The 26,618-nt window shown below is 40.7% G+C and overlaps 1 protein-coding gene across 4 annotated transcripts in view; it reads left to right on the forward strand.

Moving 5' to 3' along the window:
• The window catches only part of RNF216 (ring finger protein 216), a 212,688-nt gene extending 186,531 nt beyond the window's left edge, over positions 1–26,157 (forward strand). For 3 of the 4 annotated variants that reach the window (XM_072597645.1, XM_072597648.1, XM_072597646.1), the window contains 3 exons: positions 6,173–6,395; positions 19,066–19,135; positions 20,865–26,157. In XM_072597645.1, the coding sequence (XP_072453746.1) occupies positions 6,173–6,395; positions 19,066–19,135; positions 20,865–21,184 (613 nt within the window). In that variant the 3' untranslated portion in view covers positions 21,185–26,157. The remainder of the gene's footprint in view (positions 1–6,172; positions 6,396–19,065; positions 19,136–20,864) is intronic. The other variant, XM_072597647.1, reaches the window with a different exon arrangement.
• Positions 26,158–26,618: the final 461 nt, after the last annotated feature.

The following is a 26,618-nucleotide window of genomic DNA, read 5'->3' on the forward strand; positions in this document are numbered from 1 at the left end:
TTCCCTCCCTCCTCCCAAAGATGTCAGGCTATTTGATATAGACTCTATGTATACATTCATATTAACACATTAGTCATATTGTAAAAAGAAGAATTAGAACCAATGGGAGAAACTTGGAGAAAGAAGAAACAAAAAAAGAGACAACAAATAATATGCTTCCATCTGCATTCTTACGCCATAGTTCTTTTTCTGGATGTGGAAGGCATTTTCCATCATGAGTCTTTTGAATTTGTGTTAGGTCCTTGCATTGCTAAGAAGAGATAAGTCTATCAAAGTTAGTCATCATACAGTGTGGTTGTTACTGTGTACAACATTCTGGTTCTGCTCACTTCGCTCAGCATCAGTTCATAGAAGTCTTCCCAGGTTTTTCTGAAATCCATCTGCTCATCATTTCTTATAGCACAGTAGTATTCCATTACATTCATATACCACAAGTTGTTCAGTCATTCCCCCAGTTGATGTACATCCCCTCAATTTCCAGTTTTGGGCCACCACAAAAAAAGGGCTGCTGTAAATATTTTATACATGTAGGTCCTTTTCCCGTTTTTAGGATCTTTTGGGGATGCAGACCTAGTAGTGGCATTGCTGGGTCAAAGAGTATGCACAGTTTTATAGCCCTTTGGACAAAGCTTCAAATTGCTCTCTAGAATGTTTGGATCAGTTCACAACTCCACCAACAATGCATTAGTGTTCCAATTTTCCCACATCTTCTCCAGCATTTATCATTTTCCTGTTTTATCATGTTAGCCAATCTGATAGGTGTGATATGATACCTCAGAGTTGTTTTGATTTGTATTTCTCTAATCAGTAGTGATTGAGAGCATTTTTTCATATGGCTACATATCACATTAATTTCTTCCTCTGAATATGACTCGTTTGTATCCTTTGACCATTTATCAATTAGGCAATATCTTGTAGTCTTATAACCAGTGCAGGAGTCAGGAGGATCTGAGTTCAAATCTCACCTCAGACACTTGACACTCACTAGCTGTGTAAACTTGAGCAAGTCACTTGACCCCAATTGTCTCATCCTCGGTCATCTCCAGTCATCCTGATGGATATCAGGTCACTAAATTCAGATGGCTCTGGAGGAGAAGTGAGGCTGGTGACCTGCACAGCCCTCCCTCACTCAAAACAAATTCAAGTGCAAATCATGTCATTATTTCTTTGATGGCATGGTCTTCTTTGGCAACGAAGGATGAACACACACATACATATTTTAGAAATGATGCTGTATCAGAGACACTGGTTGTAAAAATTCTTTCCCTGTTTTCTGCTTCCCTAATCTTAGTTGCTTTGACTTTGTGCAAAACCTTTTCAATTTAACGTAATCAGAATTATCCATTTTGTATTTCATAATGTTCTCTATCCCCTTGTTTGGTTCTTCTGTTCTCCGTAAATCTGATGGGTAAACTATTCCTTACTCTCCTAATTTGCTTATAGTATTGAACTTTTTAACTAGATTCTCACATTGATACTCATTTTGCTTCTCTCAAAAGAGATGAGAATCTAATGTAATGAGAGGGCATATAATTTTTTAATCTTTGGGGTTTCCCATATGATCTCATCTTCATAGCCATTTTGTCTTAGATCAGAGGTCAACTAACTGCAGCCTGCTTGTTTTCATATGGCCTGCAAGCTAAGAATGTTTGGGGTTTTTCTAACATTTAAAAATTTTAAAAGCCATTCTTACCTCATTGACTGGTCTAGTTTGCCTCTCTCTGCCTTAGATGGTTATACAGATTCATTTGTACAGAAGTGATAATAAGTCTTCCTTTGGGTAAAGTAAGCTGAAGCACAGCTGGAGTTTAGGTCTTTCTTCCTGTCCCATTCCTAGGATCAACATCCTTTGAGAGGAACCAACTCAAAGCTCCTTTGAGATTCCTTTTGTTAAACTATTTTTGTTTGCCTCTTATGTACACAACTATAGGAAATGAGTTTAGATCCTATTGTATTAATATGTTTTGTCCAGTTATCATTATAATCCTATTCCTATAGTCCTTATATAGTTATTCTGTTCAAATCTACATACCTACCTCTTTGTACATTTTGCGTCTCATCCTACTAGGTGGCAAACTTTGAAAGCAGACGCTATGTGATCTTATTTTCTCACCCTTTTTCCTTAGCAGTGCATCCAGATTTAATGTTTGTTGATTTAATGACTCATTAAACAATTAAGAGCCTCTATAGTGTGTTTATTGCTAGCTGTTGTGGAAGATAGTATAATGTATAGAATCTGCAAAGAGCTGCAGTCTAGTAAGACATAGGACACTTATATTTTAAAAAATATGTTCACAGGCTAAGTGCCTAAGACATTATATAGCATATAAGATCAGTCTGTGGGAGAGCAAGCAGATCTTATCATGTTCTTATCTAAAATACTTAATATAAGATGTAGGAACCAAATAAGTAATTAAAATCACAGAATGCCAGAGATAGACAGGACTAGTCCCAGAGTTAGATTACAGGAGGTCCATGAACTGAGATGGGAGAAAATTTACATCTTTATTTTCACTCAACTCGGAATGAAATTTAGCATTTTCTTCCATTGTGATTTTGTAAAAACCATTCTGAGGCTGGGTTCATAGGCTTTTCCAGATTGCCAAATGATTTGCTCAGGTTCACACAATTAAATCAGTAAATAACGTTGAGATTCACACCAAGATCATTTAATGTGTGTCCCAGTGTGCCTTCCACAATGCCACAGGCCTCTTAGCTTTTTGTTAGAAACCTTCAGCCTCACTATATTATTGGACAGGTGTTCACCATCCTCCATATAAACTCTTCTTTTAAGTGTAAATCAGGTTAATCCTGAGTAGGATGTCTTTGATTAATTCAGAGGCCCATTTTTAAGTGTCCTCCCCCAGCACATCTATCCTTTCACAGTAGTGTCTAAACTCATTATCCATTGGCAATTCACTGGAACAAAGCAGCAAATTCATCTAGCCTCCTAAGCCTTGTTTAAAAGCTTATTTATTCACAGCTTCTTCCATCCATCATACATACTTACTCTGGACTAGGCATTCTATCCATGGGAAAAAAGCAAACCAACACCATTCAACATTGTTGTTGCCTGGGTACATGTGTACCTTTCAATCCCAAATGTTAAGCACATCTGGAATGGTGTTGTAGGGATAAGCTAGGTTTAGGGGATGAATACAAATTCTCAAATTGGATAATTTTAAATTAGAGCTGCTTAAATTTGACATACTAGGGGAATTGAGAAGTATGATTGTAGCCAGTCAGTAACTAAAATCACAAATATGTGTTGCATTATTTAGTTGATGACAGTAAAATGTTTGCTTTTACTCAGCCTCATCTCCTTGACAGTGCTTCCTGTTCAACAGAACTGAGAATCTCTGTGCTCTTTGGGCACTTAAAGGAGAATTAAAATTTATTCCAAGCCCTAGCTCAATCTTGATTCACTTTGAGGAACTAACAAATTAGACTCGAACAATGATCAGCTTTTTTCTGTTATCACTGCATTCAGTCAGTCACCAAGCATTCACAGTGCACTTACTATATAGCAGGTCCAAGTGCTGAGGATACAAAATCAGTCCCTGCCCTTAAGAAGAGTATACTCTAATGTAGGAAGCAACTTGTGAATAACCAAGTATCAACAAGATCTAGATAGACCCAGGTGGAAGGCAGTCCGAGAGGGAAAGGTGAAAGCGCTGGGAAAGGCCTGCATTAGGAGAGATGGGAAGCTTAGGAAGCTAAGAAATAGAATGAGGAGGCATCATGAGCAGACATTGTAAAGACATCGAGACCAGAGATTGGGGGTCTGGAGTACTGTGTTTGAGGAACTGCAACAGGCCAGTAGACCTGGATCACAGAGATTATTGAGGGGGGGTTGGGGGAGTGAGAGGAGAGGAAAATGCAAGATTGGATGTATAGAAAAGGGCCAGTCTGTGAAGAACTTTAAGTGCCAGAGAACTTTATATTTGACCCTGGAAGTAATTGGGAAGTAACAGGAGCTTGGGATGGGAGGTCATAACCAGGATTCAAGGGAAAAAATCACCTGAGCTTGAAGGGATGTTGAATTGGAACAGGGAGAAATTTGAGGCAGGGAGACTATTGAGAAGGCTGTTGCAGTTACTCATTCAGGCAGTGCTGAGGGCTGATATTCGGATTAGATGGCTCTGTGAGCTGAGAGCAGGGGACATATATGAGAAATATTAGAAGAGAGTTGACAAGATTTAGCAGTGGCCTGGATATGTGAGTGAGAGGGGGCAAGTCATGGGTGACTTCAGAGTCCTGTGTGGCTGGGAGAATGATGGTGTTCTCAGCAGTAATAAGGAAGTTCAGAAGGGGAGAGGGGCGAATGATGAATTCCAAGAGTTTGAAATACCTATGGGGTATTCAGTTAGAGACTGCCAGAAGGCAGTTGTGAAGTGTGACTGTGGCTTTAAGAAAGATTAGGGCAGGATCTTGTGATAGCTAATGGCCTCACCAAGTGAAATAGTATAAAGAGAAAGATGGCTCAGGACAAAAGGGTGGGCTGCATTCAGTTAGTATGACCTGAAGAAAGATCCAGCATAGGAGACCAAGCAGGTCCAGTCTAATAGATAGATGGAAAACCAGAATAGAACAGTTCACTGAAACAAAAGTCAAGGAGAAGGAGGCAGTATCAAAGGCTTCAGAGGGTTGGAAGAGAATGAGGATTTAGAAAAAGGCCGTTAGACTTAGTGATCAGTGACTTTAGAGAGAGTTCAAATGACTTCTCAGGGTCATTTTGCTAAATTCACGTCTGAAGCTCCATTTGAACCTCGATCTTCCTGGCTCCAAAACCTGCCCTCTCTCTAGTCCCTTCGCTGCGCTTTTCTCCACTAGACCTAGTTCTGGCCTCAAAAGTAGCAATCATCCTTAATAGACCAGCCAAGAGAGATGAAAACCTAGAGAAGAGAGAGTATCAGTCATCAATATTATCAGATGCTTCCAAGAGGTTCAGCAGGATCAGGATTGAGAAAAGGCTGTGTGCTAGTTGTCACAAAACTGGTTCAGTTATATAAAATAGAAACAAATACGCTTAACTGCCCCTCTGACTTTTTAGCTACTCCTTTTCAGAACGCAGTGTGATGTGGTAGAAGTAGAGGCTAGACTTAAGAGTCAGAAGAGATCTGAGTGCTATCTCTTTCTTCCCCCTTCAGACTATATGAAAATGAGCAAATTATTTTAAACTTTCAGATCCTCAGTTTTTTCATTTGCAAGGTAAGGATGAATATCTTTGCAGTAATGTATAAATCTTAAAGTGCTACATTATTATCAGTTACTTTCTCTTTAGTGGAATTGAGAACACTGTATTCAAGTAGTATTGCCAAATTAAATACCATATGTTAAGTGTTTTGCAAACCTTAAAGTGCTATATAAATGCTTGTTATTTATTATTGTTGTTACTAGGGAGGTCTAGAACTGAGAAAGAAAAGAGAAAACTGAAATTTGCAGCCCTAAACAGAAATCCACAGCTCTCTACAGAATATCCTGGGTCCCAAAATATTATAGGGCCCAAGGAATACTGCTTACTTCTGTATTGGTTCCTAGGGATCATGGTAGCTTTGATAGAAGTTTTGGGGAGGTCAATCTGACTTGTCCCTCCTCACCCCTAAACTCAGCCTACGTTTACCTTCATCTACTAGAGCAAGATTTCTTAACCTTTTTAACTTTGACAATTTGAAGACTACGGGTACCTTCTCAGAATAATGTTTTTAAATGCATAAGATACATTATAAATAAAACCAATTTCATTGAAATACAGTTATCAAAAAATATTTTAAAACCAGCTTCATACATGAACCCCTGAACTTGAGCGATCACCGTTAACCTTGAACTGAATTGCTTTACCCTCTTTATGAAGCATCAGAAATGACAAATACTTCTTAAAGAACCAAGACTACTTATTCCGGCTTTTACTAACTTAGCCATTCATTCCCAGTATTTAGGCATTTGAGGTCAGCGGATAAGTGGCAATTTAACGGCAGCAGTGTTAACCAGCTCAGTGTGATACCATTGCCTTTGACTTTAGATAAGCTATATTGTTTTTCCCTAGTCAGTTTTAAGTCCCAAGTGATATCTTGTAACCGTCATTACTATTTAAACGCCAGTGAGTGTGCAAGTTGTCATTGCTCATCTTCATTTTCGTATTCTTCTTCACAACCATTCTTTCTTATTTCAGCGAAGAGAAAATGACTGCTGCCCGCATTAGAAAATGCCATAAGTGTGGGACCAGCCTCATCAAATCCGAAGGTTGTAATCGTATGTCTTGCCGCTGTGGTTCCCAAATGTGCTACCTCTGTCGAGCCTCCATCAATGGGTACGACCACTTCTGTCAGCATCCCCGATCACCAGGAGCCCCTTGCCAAGAATGTACAAAGTGTTCTCTGTGGACTGACCCCACAGTAAGTAGAAGCAAGCTGACTGTGATGAAGGCATTTTCCTTTGTAGATTGTAAAGGACAGAAACCTCCAGAGCTGTCTTTGAAAGTATTGCATTCCATCTTCTTTTTAACAGAGCAGGTCTCATGCCTTTGGAAAGAGATTTTCATTCAGCAGAGTCTGAACTTCTTGGGGACGCAATCTGTTTTATTTTTGCCTTTGTACTCCCATCTCCTAGCCCAGTTTTCTGCAGTAATAGTCATTTAATAAATGTTTGTTGACTTGAGTTAAATTAAACTGGGTTATTTTTAGAAGCCGTTTTAAGGGATCTTCAACTTAGCTTTTTTGAAGACTAGTATTTTTGAAAACATAGCATTCCATGTTTCATAGCCGTACTTTTACCTTCTGTGGAAGATTACTGGTGTCAAAAGGATGAGCCTTTATTTCAGGGAGTTTGGAGTCATTAAAAGAACTGCGTGACTTCACCAAGGCAACCAGGCCTCCCCCATCTTGTTCAGTTCTAGGCCCTCCCTGTTCATGGTCTGTTTGCACATCTCTGTTGGAGTCTGATGGGCGAGTTCTGTAGTTGAACCTCCTATCAAAGAGTCTGGATGATAGGCTGTCTTAATCCACTTGGTCTTTCTTTTGTGGGTCAATAAGCTAAACTGTTTTAGATGATTATGGATCTCCTTTAGGAGGTTTTGCCTTTTGCCAGGGCTTAGTGAAGTCACAGAAAAGACAAAGGATAGATTTGTGGTGGGGCTAGAGCATGATAATATGTCATAAATGAGTAATTACCTGGGAGATGTGGTATGAAGGATGTCACCAAAAATGTGGTGGGGAGGGGAGACAGTGACCCAGAAGTGTGTGAGAGGTAGTTTGGCATAGTAGATAGAGATCTGGATTTAGTGTGACCCTGGGCTGTGTCCCAAGCAACTCTCCAAGACTGGGTGGCACAAATCATGCCAGCCTGCATTGAGAGTAGGAGTTTCCTCACCCTGTAGCTCCTCCCTACACTGATAAAATCACAAGTCTGATCCTTCCCAGTCATTTAATAAGATAGAGGGGCCCTGGATGGTGGCCCATGTGTTCCACCGGCCGTTAATTATTGTGAAGAGAACATGAGAAAAGGCCACTCTGCATACTGAACAGGTTCTCCTGGTGAATTTGTGGGAGGACACCAACAAGAGTCCCCCAGTAAGCAGGCCTGGAGCAGCTACAGTCTGCCTCCGTAGAGGAAATGTCTTCATCTGTATCAGTAAGGTTCTGTAGCCATTTCAGCAGTGAAGTTTTAAGCCAGCTGTACTTTGGGCTTCTGTGGAGGCAACTGGGACTTGTGTGTAAATGTGGGACTGTCAGCTGACATGTGACAGCAAAGATCTTAGTTCTTAAGCAGTATAGTTCCCATAATGTAATAAAGCTATCTCCTTCTGTTAGTTGATCCCCCTTTGTAAGGTTAGTACTTGGAAGTTGGACCAGAAACATAGAGTAAGGAATTCTATGTGAGAGAAACAGATGAATTTGAAAAACTTGTAAAGAAAAAAGTTCTTTGCTTTTCTCATGTTCTCCATTTCTGAGTGGAAGCCTATTCTATATTCATCTACTTGACTACATTCAAAGAAGAATAGTATCCCAGTTAAGGGTAGTGATTGTCTTGTTGTATTTTGGACAACAAGGAACAGAGACTGTATTAAAAGTATTTTATCTCCTTCTGAGCACTAGATGCTTCAGGTGGCCTCTCACAAACTTCAATGAGCAGCAGCCAGAGAGATCTGATAGAAATTATGCCACAAGAGAGATGATTGTGGAAACTAGGATTGTTTAGCCTGGAAAAGAGAAGATCTGAAAGGAATTTGAATAGTTGTCTTCAGATATTTGAAGAGCTATCATGTGGAAGGGAGGAGATTTATTCTGTATTTTTGTGACAAGGACCAATGGGTAGAAGTTTCAAGTTTTAGATTTCAGCTAAGTATTTCAGCGATGAATGTTCTTCCAGCAATGATGTACAAGTTGTAAATCTTGAAAAATTACAATCTCTGAGAAGTCCAAGTGACAGGTAACACAGATGGCTATGGAGAGATATGGAGGGTGGGTGCAAATAAGTTGTGTTATATGGCATAAAGGATATAACTGGGGAATGGAGGGGGTGGGGCAGTGATGTAGCACAAACACATTTCAGATGGTTCCCTGGAAAGGTCTTTTGGATGGATTTTCTGGAAGAACTGGTCAAAAATTGCACAAGATTCAGAGGCATGGAGGGATCATAATCTCCACTAATGGAAAAAATACCTATATTGGTAAGATCACAAATCTCTTGAAATTCTTCAGTATTTCAAGAATGGTGCAGGATGGCTCTCTGTCTGGAATGTTTTAGAAAGGATTCCTGCCTTGGGGAAAAACAACTTGCCATTTCCTAGTCAAGATTCCTTGTTGTAGCAGGTTAGATCTTTTATGCTACAATATAGCAGGAGCAGTTTCCTTTACCTGACTGCCTCCACAAGTCTATCTTACCACACCAGGTGGCTGCAAACTAGCCAACCTCAGGGCTGAAGGTTAATTGATATCTGAAAGTTACACATGAAAATGTGGCCTTTATTTAGTTCCTGGAGTTCCTTAGAGAAGTAATCCCCTCATTTCTTAGCTTTCTTTAGATAAGCTAAGGGGGAACAAGCATCAGATGAGAGTTAAATTTCTTTCCTAGTAAGGTTTCTTCTCAACTTTTATTATTTTTCTAGTTTCCACCCCTTTTGCCAATACCTTTTGAATTGATAATATGACTTTCCAATATTTGCTTTCCTTATTTGCCTGCTACAGCAGCCTGTCCTTTTTTGAACTGACATCTTTCTAGCCTTGGGCAATACAGTATTTGCTGATAATGGAATTAGACCTGACACTTGTTCTCCCTCTTCCCCTTCTGCAAATACTTCTGGTGTCCTCTTCTGGCATGTCCAGTGAATCTCATTCCATTTGTTCCATCTCCCATCAAAACTGGTTTGTGTATTCAGGACTCGCATAGTTTCCTCTGTTCCTGCTAGGCAGCTGATTGTATTCAGAGGCAGCATCTGTTCTGGGCTAGTAAGAACAAAAGCCATTCAGAAGCTCATGGAGTCATTAAAATAAAACAAAAGCTATACTGTCATCTGACCCTATTCTGCAGTTTAATTAACCCAAGTGGCAAAGCAAAATTTCCCAGAGTCATCTGGGAGTTTGCTGTTCATGTTTTGGATGAAAATTTAGACTTTCCTGCTCTGTATGTGAAGGAAGCTATAACCAAGGATCACTTGGGAGTCATGTGGCTTTGTTATAGAAAGCTTGAAGTTGAGAATTGGAATTTTTTAAAGTTTTGTCTTGTTAGTTGTTAAAAACAGACTTGAAAAATTCAAGTGCCATGACATCTGAGGTCTCCTCAGAAGAATTCAAAATAACCAATTCAAACCATGGCAGTGAAGTATTTCTTGTTCTCATTTAGAATCATAATGTCAAAGAAAATCCTTTCAGTCAATATATTATGGCACAGAGCATGATTACAATGAGATCCAAACATTCTGGGCACCTCATCCATGCGTTATATAAAAGGAAGAGTTTGTAAATGCAGAGTTTTCATTTCTTAAAATTATTGTCGAAAGCCACACCTACAGTAATACCAGTCTTCAAGCTTGAGGTTACAGAGTTGCTATAGAATGCATAACAATATGTTCTGCTTTTAAACAAAACAAAAATGATATTGGGAGTTTTTTGGGTGGGATGTTTTTGTTCTTGTTTTGGTTTGGTGTTTTTGGTGGCCTTGAGAAACCACATCTGAACTTGAGAGAGGTAATAGGAAAGCCATAATTCTTTCTACATATTACTAATATTTTTTACTTGAAAGCGCGCACGCATACACATACACACACACACACACGTGGAGAATCACACAAATCAAATGAGAGTTAAATGGCTTACCTGGTTCGACCCTTATTATTTTTCTTGCTTTTGTTTGAATTGATAATATGACTTTCTGGTGTTCTTTGCCCACTCTACCAACCTGTGTCTTTTTTCTCTTTTGAACTAATATCTTTTTAGCCAAATTTAAGACCTTTTACAGACACTTAGTGTGACACCGTTGTACTCACTATATAGTCCTATGCAGCTCTTATCCCAAAAAAGTGGGGAGCCTTTCCTCCTTTTTCAGGTGCCATATACCAGTAGTGCTACCTTAATGATGGTTGGTACAAATTGGTCTCATTATCTCATTTGAGTGTCAACTGTATCTGGTTTTGTTGGGTGTTTCAAAAGACAAAACCTTGCCAAGGCTCAGAAAACACATCATTTGCATCTCTCAGGCCCTCCTGTTGGGCTGTAGAATAGAGGTAGATGCTTTCTCATGTGCCTGCCCCATTCTAGTAGCCACACTACCCTGTTTCTTAAATTGCTGGATGCTTGTTCATTGATAGATTAAGTTTCTTCTTGGTAGAGTCAGGGATACAGGGGTCTGGAAAACATAAGAGCACTAATTAATGTTTGAGACCCTTAACTAATTGTATCTGCTTCTGAATCTGACTAAAGAGGGAGGCCAGGGGAGATACCAGTATGATGATGGCGGAAAAAGAGAAGGTTTGAAAGGATCCCATGAAGGGTAGGGGAAGAACAGAAGTTTTGTTAGGAAGAGCTAAGTGTTATCTTCCAACTTTTGTTCCTAAATGATTTTTCAAGTATTAGTCTTTGCCTACGTAAATAAGACTGTTAGAGGGGAATTATCAATGATCACTGAAGGTGCGGAACGTTGGCTATTGATTGTTCTTTATACTAGTCAGTATGATTCAAAATCTATAGAAGAGATTTTTAGAGATTTGTTTTTAAAGGAGAACTAATTTTCATTCCTCTGAAATCTCAGGATCAGGTGAATGAAAGAGGGGGTCCTGTGTGTCCCCAAACTATGAGGAAAAGGTCTACAGTAAAACCACTAGCTATTTGTCCTCCCTTCTGAAAATCTCAGCAAACCATGAAGAGGTATTTGAGCCTGTAACAAGAATAACTCCCATTTCTGTAGTGCTTTATTTAACTATTCTCTCATTAGATCCTTAAAACAACTCAGTGAAGAAAACGATGTAAGCGTGATTGTCCCATTTTACAGAGTAGAAAACTGAGTTGTAAGTGAAATGATTTGCTTATGATCTTTTCATGGAAAGATGGAAGTTTGTTGATATGCCGGGCAAATGGGTGAACAGAAAGGAAATATTTGGAGAAGACTGAAGGGGACTTACCAACCTGAAGAGAGGGAGGAATCCGTAGATCAGCCTGTAGATCCTAATCTATTTGGAGCCTGGGGCTAAACTTTAGGTTTCACAAAAGATGTTTTCACGGTGGATTTGACTGTCTAAAATAACTAGGGCAGACTAAATTTGTTTTCTAGTTTTGGAGAACACTTCATATCACTGACCATTTTAATGATGTCTGTGTGGTCAAATAGAGGCCAAATGTTAAAAATCTATTCCAGCAGTCCTTCAGTCCGTTAAGACTGAAAAGACTGGGCACCTCACTTGGCCCAGAAAGGAAGAAGAAAATATAACTGTGCTTTGTCAGAATAATCCTTGCAGAGGAACTCTTGACCTAAAGGTATTCATATATTTGTCACCTTTAACTTGACTAGATAGAAGTTGGAGCTAATCAGAGTCCAGTAAAAGCTCTCCTCTGTTTCCTTCCCAAGTGCATTGTCCAGCTTTCCTGCTGCTTTGGGCCCACAGCTGCATACTATTCCAGTTACTGAAGGCTGTATTTCTCCCCCTACCCCCATTTCCTGTTGAAGGGGAAAGTCTGTGCCTGGTGTTGCTCAGGCTCTCTGCAGCTGATCTGGGAATAATTTGAAACTAAACCCTTAGCTCTTTGGAAGCCTTTCATGAAATCATTGCAAGGTTTATTAGCAACAGCTGTGGCCACACATAATCTGGAGAACAATCCCTCCCCCTTCCCCCACAAAAAAAAGCCCAGTAGTGGGAAATAGTGGTCAAATTATGATTCAAAGTTACCTTTTTAAGAAAAAAAAAAAATCTTAAAGAAGAAAAATCATCCATCTTTTCTCTCAGTACAGTGGAGGCTGATAGGCTCTTAGGATCAGGATTACTGTTGATACCAGTAATTAGAGATGCCAGAGATAACAGTATTTTAGAAAGCTTTGGTAAAAACATCTTTGTGCCAACTGTACTGATGTCTATTTTGGGAGCCTTGGGCCCATGGTTGGTGGCGCTGCTGTAGTTCCTCTTCTTTCATGTTCTTTTTTCCAGTTTCCCAGCCTCATGGACAAGGCTACCAAGGTTGGTTTGTTAAGGTTAACAGTTTTCAGCTTCCTCTTTTCCTCTTTCTTCCTAATTAAAAGCTCTGTGGCGAGCTGCCTCCCTCTAACACACTAGCACATGCATGCACACATACAGTGGAATTGCATTTCCTCCTCCTTTAAAATCCTGTCTGTAAGAAAGTTGAATGATGAGGCTGCCTTGTCAGAGGCTTCTTAGCACTTTCTGCGTCCTGCCGAGCTCAAAGGGCCACAATGAAAGGAAATGAAATCGTCTGCCTCTTGAGATGCAGCCAACTCATTTCTTTATGTTAGAAGTCTCTTCCTGTTGAGAAGATTGGTCAGAAAACATTTCAGACTTCCACTTTACTCTTTTAATTTCAACATTACATTGATCCACTGGGTTCTGTGCACTTCAGTGAGGGGAGAGGCTTTCCTGTATTATTGCCATGCAGGTTTGTTCAGCTGTGTCTCTGATGAGTCCATGGCTATAATGGTCATGGATTCTTCCCTCGTTTCAGGTTGGTAAGTCCCCTTCTCCAAATATTTCCTTTCTGTCCACCCATTCAGAATCTTCTTAATCCAACAATAAGTAGCAGAGAGGGTTTACTAAAATAATAATGCTTTGAAGTTTATTAGCCACTTTATTCACAATAGCCCTGTAAGGTGTGGTTCCTTTTTTTTTTTTTTAATTTTAACAAATTAAACAGAGCAACAAAAACAGAGGGTAAATGACTAGCCAGAGTTCCCCGCAGACAGTAAGCATCAAAGTTAGAATTCGAATGAAGGGTTTTTGCCTCTAAGACCAGTGCTGTACCACACCACAGCTCTACTTTGTCTTAGTTTCTAGAAATAAACTGCTCTGACTTGAAATTTTCTCCCTGAAGTTAGGAACATGAGAACAAGGACTAGAATAGGTTCTCTTAATTCTCTCTTTTTCACCCTGAACAAAAACAGAGAAGGAGGTATGAAATGTCATGTGAAGTTTAGGGTTTGTTTTGGTATTGTAATAGACCCCTTAAGTGGGTCATTGATTTAAAAAAAAACTTTTCCTGACATCCCTAAAGTTGGGGGAAGCATCGCTGGCATTTCTGGCCCTACGTGGGGAATATACATCTGGAAAGGAGATCTGGGAAGTAGCCCAGACGAGAGGCACCCCCAAGGTGGATAAGGCAGTTTGGGGACCGAATTGGATTCCTGGGGCTTGCCTTTGAGAATCTCCTGAATGGCCACAGAACTGGGGGAAAGCCAAGATTCACAATGTAACACTGTTCCAGACTCATAGCTTCCCTGGTACTCATCCAGAACCAGACAAGCGATTGTAGAGGAAGCAAAGGAAAATTAACTGAGGCATATTCCTCATGGCATTTAAGTCACTTGGTATCCTCTTGAGAAATTATTTGAGGCAAGAAAGCACTACAGCCAAGGCCACTAGAGGGGTGTGTGAAGGAGAGCCATGAATTGGCAGCATTTGAAGATTTCATTGCCAAATGAGTCAGTAAATCTCTTGTGACAGGAATATAATTTGAGGCTTAAAAATTCTGGTGAGGAGTAGGAAAATTCTTGCATGCACATTGTGAAAGCTTATTACTGTTCAGAAAGCAGTCTGTAGATCTTAACTTTTGCCATTGAGAGGAAAAATGGAAAGAACAGATAAAGCCAAATCAGACTTATGTTTTAGAAGGCAGGGATTGTAGTCTGGTTCAGTAAACGAATCCCATCAAAGTAAAAATGATTAAGCTAAAGTTCTTGAGAAAGTGAACTCTGTTTTATGTCAGCCCGTCTCTTGAATCATAGTTCTCTTCCTCCAGTTCTTAATTTTAGTATATCTACACACTTATGATAAATAAAGTAATTTAGATTAAGTTCCTTTCCCTTGAAAGGGAAAGAAATGTCCTATAATTTCAAAGTTTGTAGACTTTACTTTTTGTAGAATGAATCAAATTTAAAAAGAGTCTCATCTTATACATTAGTTAAGGAGAACAACACATTATGTACAAGCTTTATCTCTTTGCAGTTTCTTTCCTCCAGCAGCCACTAGATAAAGTTTGTTTTACTTGTTAGCAATAGAGAAAGCTTATCCAAATACCACAGGGAATTTATGAGACATTTTAGTTGCCTTTTATCCCCATTTGCCCTTACCTTAAAGGGAGGATAGGGTAGCAATTTGCTGCACTCAGAAAAGGTAGGATAAAATTGTTGCCTTCATTGACTGCCCCATTACCATGGGAGAGAAAGGAGTCAGAAGCATTAGGCCCTATTTTCCCCCCTACTATTGTTCCCTGAGTCAAATGTCCCAGGTTTTCTTTTTAAAAGATGCTTGTAAAAAATTGAACTTTTCTTCTAAGTGTGCCTAACATGAAATGTGGTATGCAAGGGACACCAGGAATTATTCCCTGAAGATTGTAAAGAGCACCTTCCTGGGAAAGGAATCGATAGACTCCATCTGCCAGCCAAACACATACAAATTAAGTAACATTTTGGAAACAGGGATCAGATTGCCACAAGACCTAATGGTTTATAGAACTAAAAATAGATTCTGGAAACTTTGAGGCTGTGTTCATAGCAACATATAAGAAGTTATTAGTTAGGCCTCTATTATTTATTCATTCACTTCTTCCATTGCTAAATATGCTGTGTCCTTTAACTCAGTAAAGGAAGGTTGAAATCTTCTACTTACATTCCAGAGTCTAGGGATGGTTAGAAACATACACAAAATTTCTGGTAAAAATGATTCCACAGAATAATCGAGCTCTTCCTATCTTGTGGCTGTAATTAAATATCTGAGGAAGCAGCCAATCAAAGCTTAAAATGGTCTGATTCAGCTATCAACTGGGATGATTAAAGGCAAAGAAAAAAATATGAAAAGAAGCTTTTTGGGGACCTCCCTTCCTCTCCCCCAAAAAAGTGAAGGATGTACTTTGCCCAAGACACTGGAGTTTATCCTTTGTCACTCCAACAAGAAAGCTGAAATACTATATCACGCATCACTTGAAGCATGTTGATCTGTCAGATTTGTAGCACAAGCCAGCAGATCCATTCTGGGAAGTTTTTAGAAATCTAAACACACAAAACCATTTATGCAAGTACCTCAGATACACTTGAGAGAATGTTTAAAGGAAAAAATTGGCCGTGTTCACTGAAGAAATTTTTGTCAGGAACAGTTGGACTTGTCATGAAAATATCACTAGTGATCAAAGCCAACCAGATGCCATGTGTGCGTCCATCCATTCCTTAGCTCAGTGGTGCCTGGCACTTTCCCATGTGTGAGTGTGTATAGACCTTGGAACTCTGCAGAGGAGAAAAGCTCTTTTTCCTTCCTCACACTCTACTGATTCTGTCAAAAGCATCATGCGACAGTATAAGGTTTTGCTACTGGAAAAATGTGGCTTGTCTACTGATGCTGGCTGCTGGGAAATTGCTGTTGGGTGGAATCACATTCTGAAAACATAGGCTTGCTCTCTCCCTGCAAACTCCCACAGCTGATCCTTAGCTGGAATTGCAATTATAATCAACAAAATCATTTAAAATCAAATTAGATGGTAATGAGAAAACCTTTAGAGAATGTGCCTCTTTTTTCTCCTGGAAAACTACCTGGATAAGCCTAGTAACTAGGAAAAGATTAGGAAGGCAACAACCAAAGTGCATTCTTCTCATAGTTAGACAGTCTCTGGCTTTTGTGCCACTCTGGATACCTTGAATGAATTGTTGGTGCTATCTACCCAACTGCCACTTCTTCCCTTTTCTTTTTTTTTTCTATTCCCCCTTCTGCTCCATTTTCTGCTTGCCACCGGCACTCAGAAAATTGCTTTACTCCTGCTGGTGGCACTCACATCTCAAGTTTGAAACCTCCGATCTGGATAATTGTCTAACTTCCTTGACATTTATGTAGTGAACTGAACCCAAATTGGCATCTGTTCTTGTTTGGCCTGATGTAGCTGTGTTTCATTAAGTTGATATCACTCCCGTGCCAAAGGCAGGGCAGCTAGTAAAATGCTTGGTGCATTTTTGTCTTAGTCAAATTTGAGTTTGAACTCTTACCCCTCAATTTACCTTTCTTTTGAGGTATGGTACACATACATGTATTACTAAGAATCATACTTTTTCAAGCTTAGCAATCATCTAGTCTACCCGCCTTTATTTTACAGAGGAGGGAACTGAGGGCTCAAGAGACTTCCATATGACACACTCACTCAAGTTCACCTACTCCCAGTATGGTGCTTTGGCACCTACACCAGGCTGTTTCCAAATTTTACTGCTGGTAGCTAATAGGGAGAGGCCCTACCACATAGAAGATTGTCAGAGTTTTCATAAAAGCTGATCTCTTTCTAATTAATAATATTTGTGTTTGAAAACATTGAGAATTCTCCATCCAAAGATCTAGTAATATATTGGTATATTTCTGCCATTTAGTACATGCTTTTATCTCCATGGCTTTAATGCAGTGTAGCTACAGCAAAGCTAAGGTTTGACACCTATTAAAGCTTAACTGTTGAAACCAACACTCCAAAGCTATTCCTGAAACATAAATATTTAATACAGGGTTGGCATTTAAAAGCTTAATGGTTCTCCAGGTGTACAGGAAAGAGTTACAGACTCTGGTTTTCTTCAAGCCAGTGAATATATCTAACCAGGGCTAAATAGCAACCTGTAAGCCTCTCATTTGGAACTGTAAGGAGTAGATTTAGCCCCAGTCTTTTAAATAATTTTACTTGTTGCTCAACACAGAAGTGAAGAGTTGGCATTACAACAAGTAAAATCTTTCTCACTGTGTCTACCGCCATGCTGGAATTGTAGGAACTGAGATAAATCCACTGCCTTTAAAAATGTAAACCTAGAAGCCAACCAAAGTGAATTTTCCTAGCTACTATACTGCCTTCCTCTGCATTTAGCTTCTGTGCCTGTTAAACTATTCTTGGAGAGTCCAGTTGTATGAGGACCTTCCACATGATCATATAACCCCAGAGAAAGTAGTAGATAATGGCAATGACAAAGAAGTTAGTGAACCTTGTGGACACAAAGGAAGAATTCCTGTACAAAACCAAGTTCCAGACCAAGGTTTCTGGAGAGAGGAATTCTTAGAGAATGCCTACTTCCTATGCCCAGAAAGGGAGTTCTAGGATGGTGTAGGAGCTTGAACTAAGAAACAGGAAAGGGAAAGAAGGAGATAGTCACCAGGTGGAAGAGGAAACCTGGACCTTGCTCTTTACTAGTACTATGAGTTGCATGGACTGTGTAGATATTTAGCCTCATCTTGGTTTTGGAATCCAGCTTCCTTCAACTTTTACAGCCCTAATCCTGTTCTTGTTCCCTCTCCTCCTTCCCAGTCACCTGCTTAAAACGTAGGAGGACTCCCACTGGGGAATCTAGGGAAACTGAGGACCTTGTAGTAGCCATATCTTCCCTACCTCCTCCTTCAAAACAAGCATAGGACTTCCTCTTTCAGCAGGCGCAAAGCAGAGGTTCAGCTGTAAGAGATTTCCCTCACCCTCAAACCAGGTTGTCAGAAATCCTTCTTCCATAGACACAGAGGCAGTTTGGTCAAGCATACCCATTTCACGCCAGACAGGTAGGAGCCAGTCTGGCAAGAGCCCTGTGTATACAGCTTTTCTAGACCTCTAGACCAGCGATTATGGGTTCCTGAGGGTTTTTCTTAACTCAATATATGTCACACTCCAAAATATTTCATGGTCAGATTCATTAAGTAAATGCTATATTTGTTTGACTTGAACCTCTAGGTGTATTGTACAAGTTTGGTTGGACTCAGGAAAGAGATAAAACACAATAAGACACTTTATAAATAGTTGTTGAACTGAATTGCCATTCAGACTGGTAACTCTGGAGTCTGGCTTCATCATAGCCGTCCAGAAATGGAATTCTGCTGATGGGCCCACTGCTCCTTCACAAGACTGGTGGTAAACTGGTTTGTGTATAGGCAGTTTTGGTGTGGAATGACTCTGCCAGGGCAGGGCGAAATAGGACTTAAGCTGTTAATGTTGGCTTGGTTAATTAATAGAAGAAAATTCTCAAGACATGTCTGTGACCCAACACCATCTCTAGTGCAGAAGATGTGCCACCCGAATCCACAATGCCAGCTTATTCAAACCAGAACTGTAGTCAGTGTATAACTTGCTGCTGTTGTTGTCATAGTAGTCATTGGTCACTTCAGTAGTGTCTGATTCTTCATGTTCCCATTAGGGGTTTTCTTGGCAAAGATACTGGAGTGGTTTGCCATTTCCTTCTCTAGCCCATTTTATAGATGAGGAAACTGAGGCAACAGGGTGAAGTGACCTGCCCAGGGTCACACGGCCTGGAAGTGTCTGGGGCCAGATTTGAACTCAGGTCTTCCTGACTCCAGGCCAACTCTATGCACTGCACCACCTAGCTGCCCCACTAACGAGTTTTACTAACTCTTTTATTTTTTAGGAAGATGATGAGAAGCTCATCCAAGAAATTCAGAAGGAGGCTGAAGAGGAGCAAAAGAAGAAAAATGGAGGCAAGTTCTTCAGTGTAGTGTAGATATGTGTAGAGGAATGAGGTTGGATTATTCATTTTCTAAATTTTTTTTTTTTCAAACAAAAATCCATCTTTTCTTCCCAGTTCCCTTCTCCTCCTCCACCCACCCCCATCCCATCTGAGAAAGCAAGAAAAACAAAATCCCCTATTACAAGCATGTAGAGTCAAGCAAAACAAATTCCCTCACTGGCCATGTCAAAAAAAAAAATCACACCTCATTCTATATTCTTGAATCCCTCACCTGTCAGGAGAATGGGTATCTTATTTCATCATGAGTCCTCCGAAATGGCTGATCAGAGGTCCTTTCAAAAGTCTTTCAGAGTCAATTGTCTTTATAATATTGTTGTCCCTGTATAGATTGTTCTGCTTGTTCTGTTCACTTCACTCTGCATCAGTTCCTGAAGGTCTTCCCAGGTTTATCTGAAATCATCCCCTTCTTCATTTCTTATACTCAATAGTAGTATCCATTACAGTCATACACCACAACTAGTTTGTCCATTCCCCAGTTGATGAGCACTCTCTTCGGTTTTCAGTTCTTTGCCACCACCAAAATTAAAGCTTCTGTAGATATTTTTGTACATATGGGTCAGTTTCCTCTTTCTTTGATCTCTTTGGAGTATATGCTTACTCACGATTTTGGGGAGCCATAATTTCAAATTGCTCTCCACAATGGCTGGATCAATTCACAGCTCCAACCCTAGTGTGTTTATGTGCCTGTTTTCCCCACAGCCTTCAGCATGAATGTGGGTGAATTGCTCAGGGAACACATTCTGAGTGGAGTTAGCCTCTCCACAAGCCCAGGTTTGCTAATGAGGCAAACTCAAGTAAATCTATGGAGTTGTTTGTACAGGTGTAAACCATAATAGGAAACTGGTTCATTTGGGCTATGGGAGTAATTTGGGTGAGAATACCATAATTTATACATACAGTGAATATGACCTCTCCCTTCCAACTAGTCCTCTTAGGGATGGCAGTAGAGGAGGGAGGCCATATACCTATGGTTCCATTTTGGAGCTACTTCCAGAAGTCCCAGTAGCTTGGGAATTGCTCCAGTGGGAGCATACCTTCCTCAAATGGTGGTGGATTTAATTATGGGAAAAGACCCAGAGCCATTTAGAATAAAAGCTGATACATCTAAGATAGCAGTAGATTAAGCCAATTCATAAGTTTTGTCCAGAATGGATTGTAGCTATAAAGTAATAACCCTTGACTTGTGTAGCTTGTAGATTGGTTCTGAAAGTAGTTCCCAGTAGGATGTAATTTTCTTCTTGTATCTCCAGTGCCTACCACATCCCCTGGTATGTACATCTCACTTAATAAATACTTGGTGAACTGAATTGATTTGAAAGAGGAAACCTAGAAGCTCAGAATTGGAAGGACTTCAGAACTAATCCTTTTCCATCACTGTTGAGTAAAACAAGAGTAAAACTAGTATCTGGATGCCCGCGATGAATGCTTTGAACAATCACACTGATCTGGGCACATGTGTTTTGCAGTGTTTGCTATGGAGCCAGTTTCATTACCATATATAGTCACACCTGGTCTTCATAGCTAGGAACCATGGGTATCATTAACCATACATGAACCCAGAACCCAAGTCCACACCCCCTTGAAAGAAGCAACCATGTCTCTTGGAATTGCAGATTGAACAACCACATTCAGAGTCGAGTTTAACTTTTCTTTTTCTAAAAATTACCTCTCCTTTTCAGACAATAACTTCAAACGGATTGGGCCCCCCATGGAGGCAGCTCCAGAAAAACTCCAGAGGATTGAAGTCATCCCAAGACCTGTTCCACAGAACCTTCACCAAGCCAGGATCCCTCCTTATCCCTTCGTTCATCCACCCTTTCCTCTGCCTCCTGTCCGTCCCATGTTCAACAATATTCCCCTCAATTTAGGCCCCATCCCTGCCCCTTATGTCCCTCCTCTGCCAAATATGCGAGTGAACTATGAATTTCCCCCCATCAATGTCCCACTGGAGCACAACTTACCTATGCACTTTGGTCCTCAGCCACGTCATCGGTTTTGACAGGTGGGCTAAACACCTGAAATGGAAGCACTGCCGAGGAGGGCCATCCTGTGTAACAGCTCTCCTCCCAACTCCCTTCGTTATTCCATAGAACTGAAAGGAACAATCTGAAAATCTCCCCCAGTCAAATTTCACTGGGAATGGGAGTGGGGGGAGGTGGTGTTAAAGATACACAGCCTAGTTCAGATGTTTACCCCATTTTTTTCCCCTAAAACCAGTAACTGCTGCTGAGCCCATAGAGGTGGAAGTTTACAGATTGGGCTGCCAAACATAACTAATTTGGGGCCAGTTTTCCTTTTCTTTGATAGTGATAGTAGAGAGCCCCACCCAGGCCCCAAACTCTGCCCAGGGTCCTCTGTTCTCCCTCTCCTCCCTCAAAAATCTGTCTCTCTCTCTCTTTCTCTCTCTCTCTCTCTCTCTCTGTCTCTCTCTGTCTCTGTCTGTCTGTCTCTCTCTCTTTCTCTCTCTCTCTTGCCTTTTCATGTATTTAAAAGTGTAAGTAGTCACTGCTCTTTTAAGTACAGCTGAGAAGAATAGAAGAGCCCATGATCCCTGGGATACCAATAACAGGATTTGGGACTCGAGGATTCCAGGAAGGAGAGGGAAGTAAAACCTACCCTGCCAGAAAATGACCAGCACAGCACCGAACTTGTCAGTAAGCATAACAACCCTGTGCTATCCATTAATTCCTTCTGAAATTGTCCTAAAGGAGATAGAATGATGTGAAAGAAAAGCTGCTTTGCCTGCCCCTGATGAAAACAGACAACGGGGAAGTCACACCATTGATCCAGGAAAGGAGGATTTCTCAAGTTTTCTAATTAAATCAGTACTTCTACACCTATACTAGTTAGTGAAACTATGAAAGTACATTCAAGACGATTCATACATCTAAGAGAGAGATGATAGGTGGAGGTTCATTAGGAACTCCCCTTCTAATGGCCAGTGTCTTCCCCAGATTCCCACTAGGGGTTCAAAGGACAATAATTTACAATGAGATATTGACCTCCAGTTTCAGTCCAGTGGCAACCAGGTGTCATTCAGAGGAAGGTAAATGATCTTCATGCCTCTTAGCTCCTCCACACTGAGCAGAATAGGTCTCCACTGCTTACTTTAGGCTAAAAAAAAAATACTAATCATTTTGCAAGCACTCGTGTCTGAATCCTCTAAGAAGAGGCACCACGACTCGTCCTAAGCTCCATCAGCCATGAAGTTAAAGCCTGAGTCTTGTTGCAGTTCATTAGAGAGCCCTCTTCTCACTCTGGGAATGAGTCAGGTAGTCTCGGCCACATTAGTTTTGTCATGTAGTCAAATGGGAGGGAGGTCCCTGGATAGTCAGATGTATCCTCCCTGATCTGAGTAGGGGAAAGATGTTAATGACCGGTACTTTATAAATACAAGAGGCCCTGCAGATGAAAAGGTTGAGATTCTTTTACCCAAATCCCAGTGTTGGATTTGATCTTACCCTCTTGAGTTGACAGCTTGCATTATAAGTGAGTGCTGTTCATCCAGAAAGGTTTTCTCACTCTCTTCCCTCCAGCCCTATCTCCTTCCCCTTTCTACTGCCTCCAAAAAAAAAAAAGATCACTAAATAGTATTACTGTTTGGGACTTTAAAATAAATTTCTGACCTGATTTGTTTGCCCTATCCATCTCTGATTTTCTGTGCCCCCACTTTGGTTCTTACTCTTTGGAAAATCCATTTTTCTATAAACAGCTCTCCCAGTCCAAGCTACTAACAAGAGCTAGTCTTCAGCTCCTTTAGTTGTATTGAAAGATTGGTTCCTCCCAGTATTTACCTAGAACAGCCAGTGTCTAGATTGTAGCATTGCCATGTGTGGGCCTCCCCTTGACTCTTCTACTAGCCTAGTGCTGGGTTCTTTGGTGGCATCAGAAACACATGGTTAACTATTTCTCAACTTTTGCTGCTAAGTTTTGTTTTATTATATAAAGAGAAAGGAGAAAAAGTCTATATAGGGATGTAAATTTCTGAATGCTGCTTAGCTGGTCTTTATTCAGGTTAAAACTGCACCTTACGTATTCCCTTGGACAGCCAAGGGCAGGTAGGCCAGCATGCTGTTACACTGTACTTGTGGAGAGGCAGGAGAGAAGACTGGGCGTCCCACTTCCTTTTGTGCAGCCAGTTTCCCCTTGATGTTCATGTGATAAGTGCTCATACTTAGGCCTTAGTTATTAACATTTCTGAAGTCTTTTCCTCTGGAAAAGTCTTGGCTTCTGGCTCTAGAATATAGCTTGCAGTCTTGGCTTTAGGACCTGTGATGCTTCCTTCCGTAGTTTTCTCCAAACCTAGCTTGGAAGCCTGGCCTGTGGTGATGATATTTCAGTCACAGAATGAGGCATTTTACACGCAAGGGTCCAACCAGTAACTTTCCCCCCTTCCATTGCCTGCTGAATAGCTTACTTTTATTCCCTCTAATTTCTCCCATCTTAAAGATTTAGAAAATGATTTTCTTGGTTCCCCCTTTACCATCACCTTTCTGTGTATGAACTAGAACATATTGTTGCCAGTCCATTCGCTTTTGTTTCCCTAGTGAATCCAGCTGACCCCACTTGGGGTCTGGCTGGAGGCTTTCCTCTTAAGTGTCAGACCCCCAAAAAGGTTAGATCAAGGTGCCCCTTTCTATTTCAAGCACCATTGCTACAACAGCCAAAACCTCCCTGTTACTAGTGAGGATATCCTTACAGCTTTGTTTGTTGGCATTGGTATGTCAACACCTAATATAGACAGGAAGTCCGTGGGCCTTTGGGCAAGAAAATATTTCCCCACTAACCAGAATAGAATTATTTAGTTTACGGGTGATCGAGATGTCACCCATCAACCAATTAGACAGGCTTCAAAGATCAGAAAGAAAAAACCTGCTCTCCAAAGAAATGCCTTTTCATTCTTCTGCCTTTCCATGGGATGATCTATTAGGACCTGGTTTCTGGAGAGTGAAAGCTGTCTTAGGGGTGGGTCAAGAGATGTGACAGATGAGAGCACGGAAGAGTTTTGAGCAGAGGCTTATGGTCCAGATTGGTGTCTATATCCTCAGGAAGAGCTCTTCCCTAGATTCTCTTCCTTCCCCTCAGGTCCAGTCGTTCCTTAGAAATTTCCATCTGCTGATCGCTTTTGAGGGACGTGCCTATTTGTTTGCCTGAGGTTCAGTACCAGCCCTAATAACCAGTGCCTTTTCCATCGGTATTTTTGTGACATGCCTCATGCATGTGTCACGGATGTGCCTTCCAGGGCAATAGATTGATTTATTACAAAGCACAGAAGCTCCTTTTATTAAGTATTGTTTAAAATAAAAAGGTTCCCCCACTAACTTCTTTTGTGACAATGGTTGCAGGGATCATAGAAGAGGCTTAAATCCTAGAATTTCAGAATTGGAAGGTCACTGAGCCGTGATCTCCTTTGTGGTGAGCTGCCCCATCCAGGCTGAAGTGTCAGGTTTTCCATCAGCAGTGTTCGTTCTTGCCCTTGATCCTGTGTGGGCGTCTCTCACCTAGGGAGGTATGTGCGTGCACAGTCAAACTTGGCTGTGCGGTAGATTCAGAATGCAGTAAGTGACAAGTGGCATGTGATTGGACAGTGAGTCAAATGAGCCATCACCTTCATTAAATCATTTACCTTATAGTTTCTGTTCGTTTGCATTGCTTTACAGTGTATATATGTTAACATTGTTAAATTTGGGGAACGAGACAGAAAAACCTTTGGTTTTGTAACAGCTGGAGAAAGATGAATGATTTTCTGGGTGGCATATGTAAGGCCCAGGAAAAGCCTGGACAAACCCCTCCCTATCCTTGAAAACCACTGCTTTGGCTGTTGTGGTTTGTGTGTAGTTGTGCTCTCTTAGCTGGGGAAAATGCTTGACATCCACCATTGATTCTACTCAAAATGCTGAAGCAACATGATGATGTGGAAAGAGCACAGGATTTGGAGTCAGGAGACCTGGATTCAAATCCTGGCACTGCCTGTGTGACCTTACACAAGTCACTTGACCTCTCTGGTTCTCAGATTCCTTATCTGTAAAATGATAGGGGTTGGGCGAGGTGACCTTTTTGAACCCTCCTAACTGTAAATATTCTTGGTGATGAACTCTTGCAGTCTGCAGCAGAAAATCCCATCAGCCAATTTGACTTTACCCTGCTCATGTTCCAAATGACATTTGGATTTTAAGCAAACAGAAAGCCTTTTTCTTTATTGTCAGCTACCTAGTTTTGCAAAACTTGCAGAGTGACTATTACCAAGTTGCAGATGAGGTGGGGGAGCTTCAATGAAATGAGAAGGACTTGGGCAAGTGGTTTTTTTTGATGCTACGTATGGTCACTACCACCTAATTTTAGTATTGTCTTGTTCTGTCTGTCAGTGGGAGCAATTTTCCCTGAGATAGAATTCATCCTCTCCCAGAGCTCTTGCTTTGGTGGGAGGCACATTGTTGCAGAGAATTGTCTCTCAGCCCTGCACTATAGTGAAGGATTATTGGAGAGGCCAAAGAGATCTGATTCCATCTCACTGGCAGGCAATCACGGGCAGGAAGTCCAAAGCGATTAGCCCAGCTCCTGGAAAATAAAACAAAAACCCTCCTGATCTCGCAGGCCCTGCTTCATGCAGTTTGGTCCTGACTGTCTAGCTCCTAGACTGAGGCAGCTGCCTGCACGAAAGGTATCCGCAGTGAGCAAGGCTCCACCCTTCCCCAGTTAGAGTCCCATTTTACTTGCCTTAATGGTGGAAAGAGGAATTTAGTATTTGCACTTAGCAAAACATTTTAAAACTGTAAAGAATTGTGCATGATCTACAACTTTGTATAACAATAGATGAAAATCAATAGGTGGTTTATTAAAAATAAATATTTTTCTTTACCTTCTGGTAGCATAAAATAATAAAAAAAAAAAGCTGTTATGTTTTCTTGTGTGTAAAAAGTCTGTATTATATGTAATTTGGATTTTTTTGTAAATAAATTTTTGTGCACTCTGCCTGTTTGTGATTTGTTCTTACCCCTGCATGAAAAAATGAAATTGCCAAGGGCTGTCCGAGCAGACCATTAGAGGTGGCAGCAAGTAGAAAGAAGTTGATGCCTGTTGTTTTGCCCAGTTTCCTTGGAAGTGATGACAAATTCTCAAGAAAATATTTGTTCATCTTAGAGTTAAAAATGAAGGTATCCAAGAACTAGGACTTTTAGAAAAGAAAACTCTAGGCTTTGACCCTGATAGTAACAAAACCAGGAAGGGTTTATTCCTGCACAGCTGAGTAAATTGTCCCACCTTTGCTACTCCCAGTGTGAGAAAATAAAACAGGTGAAATCAATAGATTTTGTGGTAATCTGTCTTGATTTCTAAGGAGTTCAGCTTGGAGATCAAATATTTGTCTTCCCTTCTTTTACACTGGGCCCCTCTCAAGGCTTCTAGAGGGAGTTCTGATGAGGCCCTTGGTTCTA

This window comes from Notamacropus eugenii, chromosome 3 (assembly GCF_028372415.1).
Source record: "Notamacropus eugenii isolate mMacEug1 chromosome 3, mMacEug1.pri_v2, whole genome shotgun sequence".
Classification (NCBI taxonomy): domain Eukaryota; kingdom Metazoa; phylum Chordata; class Mammalia; order Diprotodontia; family Macropodidae; genus Notamacropus; species Notamacropus eugenii.